The sequence below is a fragment of the Blennius ocellaris genome (assembly GCF_963422515.1).
Source record: "Blennius ocellaris genome assembly, chromosome: 14".
Taxonomy (NCBI): domain Eukaryota; kingdom Metazoa; phylum Chordata; class Actinopteri; order Blenniiformes; family Blenniidae; genus Blennius; species Blennius ocellaris.
Genome location: NC_137663.1, coordinates 8,543,363 through 8,545,688, shown reverse-complemented (window position 1 = coordinate 8,545,688; position 2,326 = coordinate 8,543,363). Strand labels below are relative to the sequence as shown.

Sequence of the window (2,326 nt, the reverse complement as noted above, 5' to 3'; positions counted from 1 at the left end):
TTTTTCAGCAGATTAACGTGGCCCGCAGCATCCGTCACACCCGCCCACCAAAACAGTGTGCCTCTGGATAAACTGATGGATGAATGAAACTCACCTGCTTGCTAAACAAAGACGCCCAACTACCCAAAGCCCTGCCCAACGTTTAGCTTTTCAGACTGTTTGATTTCAGCTGATCACTGTTTGTTTTGGTAGCAGGAGCTTTGTGACGTGCCTCCTGCCGTTTCTTTGAGCTTTCAAAAAGGGTTAAACGTGTTTGTTCTGTAAAGCAGTTAAATTGCTTTTATTAAAATCTTCAACACATCAGGACAGTTCAGTATGACCAATGGACAGCCAGCAAAGCGTTTTATGTTACGATACAGCAGTTTCAATGAAGATTTAAGTTAAAAAAAACAAAAAAAAAACCCTTCCACAAAATTCTGGACTGAAAAAAAAAGCTACAACCACAAAGAAATATGACATACATACACATGAACAAACTCACAAACTTGAAAAATTGTCGACCACGGCTTATTCATCATACAAAATAATATAAATATATTTATGTACATGATCTTATAAAACAGGTTTGACCTACATAGCACATGAGGCGTCGTTTTAAAATGACATATGACAAAATATGTTACAATGTTAAAATACATCTCAAGTACGCTTTTTTTTATTATCAGAGAATCGTAATTTAAGTTCACACACACATATATGGACACAAAGGTGCCTGGATTTTAGTGAAACTGTGAGGAGGAAGGTTTAAAGTTTGTTTCCGCGGGACAAATCAATGATCCAGCTTCAGTTTCAGTCTCAACAGAAACTCTCCTAGTCAAATATTACACGGAAAAAACGCCGGCGCGCGCACACACACGCACACACACTGAACAATCACATAACCAAATCCATGTAAAATGAGAGCTGTCATTGTGAGAGAAGGACACACGATGTTTTAACTGCAAGTTTCAGTGGAACACGACACCGCGCAGCCGGCGAACAGCTAATGAACAGCGAAGGAACAGCCAACGGCAGAGCGAAGCAGTCAGGTGTTTTCAGAGTCACACTCCTGGGGAGGGCAGGTACACCAGGCCAACGACATTTCAAAAAAGAATATAGTTAGAATTTACAGTCTGTTTTCACAAGACGGGAGGAGGAAGATGAACATCTTAACCCCAAAGCAAAGCAGAAAGGTTAATATTTGCACACACACGCACACGCACACACGCACACACACACGCACACGCACACACACACACACGTACTTCATCTTGGAGTCTTTTAAAGGGCTTCGCCCTGTAGTTACAGACAATTGGAAAAAAAAAAAAGAAAGAACAAAAACATCCATGTGCAACATTTTTTTTTTTTTAAATCTTAATTTTTAAATCTGTTGGCCACAAACTTCAAACATAGTCTTTCCTGTCATACCCTCCCCCGCCACTGGTGCTGCGAGGGGCAGAGTAGGCCATCCGAGGCGGCTTGTACTTCTTCTCTTTGGGCGGGCAGCTGCTGCACAGCATGGCCCCTCCGATCAGGAGCAGGGCCGCCGCGCCCCAGCCGATGTACAGGGCAGCTCCCAGCTCCCTCCTCTGGGCACTGATCACGAGCGGGTTGTAGAAATCCCGGATGATGACGCTGGCGGTCCAGGAGACGGGGATGAGAACCAAAAGGCCAGCGAGGACGAAGAAGATCCCCGATATGATCATCACCTTGGCCTTGGACGGCTCGTCCTCGATGCAGTTGGTGCACTTGGCGCCCACGATGGAGATCATGACCCCCAGCACCCCGAGGATGATGGAGATGATGGTCATGGCCCTGGAGGCCTGCAGCTCTGGAGACAAGGCCAGCATTGAGTCGTAGATCTTGCACTGCATCTGTCCTGTGCTCTGGGTGACACAGTTCATCCACAGCCCCTCCCAGATGGTCTGAGCGGTGATGATGTTGGCTCCAATGAAGGCCGACACCTTCCACATGGGCAGGGCGCAGGTCACTATTGCAATGACGAATCCGATGAATCCCAGGGCAATGCCCACGATCTCCAAACCCATCGACATGTTGGCGCTCTGTCTGGAAACAGGGCAAGGTTTAAATGGCGGGGCCGCAGATCGCCCGGCAAACGAAGCCCGTCGGAGCGCGGGATAGAGGCGCCTGCTTGAGCTGCCGGGAAAAACTGCGAGCACCTGTGCGAGGGCGTGAGGTGGCTGTGGGATGCTGTCACGGAAACAAGAGATCCTTTATACCTCAGGGGAGCGAGGAGGAGTCCCCTGGTGATGATGTCAAGGGAAGGGTGTCTCCACGCACACACCCACACACACACACACACACTAGTAAGGACTGGATGGAGGCA

The 2,326-nt window shown here is 47.9% G+C and overlaps 1 protein-coding gene across 1 annotated transcript; it reads right to left on the bottom strand.

Annotated features, from left to right (window-relative positions):
- Window positions 1-363: 363 nt before the first annotated feature.
- On the bottom strand, window positions 364-2,033 carry LOC308139090 (claudin-3-like; the record flags this gene model as incomplete). Its single annotated transcript, XM_080508419.1, has 1 exon — window positions 364-2,033. The coding sequence occupies one exon, from the start codon at window positions 2,031-2,033 to the stop codon at window positions 1,383-1,385; it is 651 nt and encodes a 216-aa protein (XP_080364545.1). The 3' UTR covers window positions 364-1,382.
- Between the last annotated feature and the right edge of the window lie 293 nt (window positions 2,034-2,326).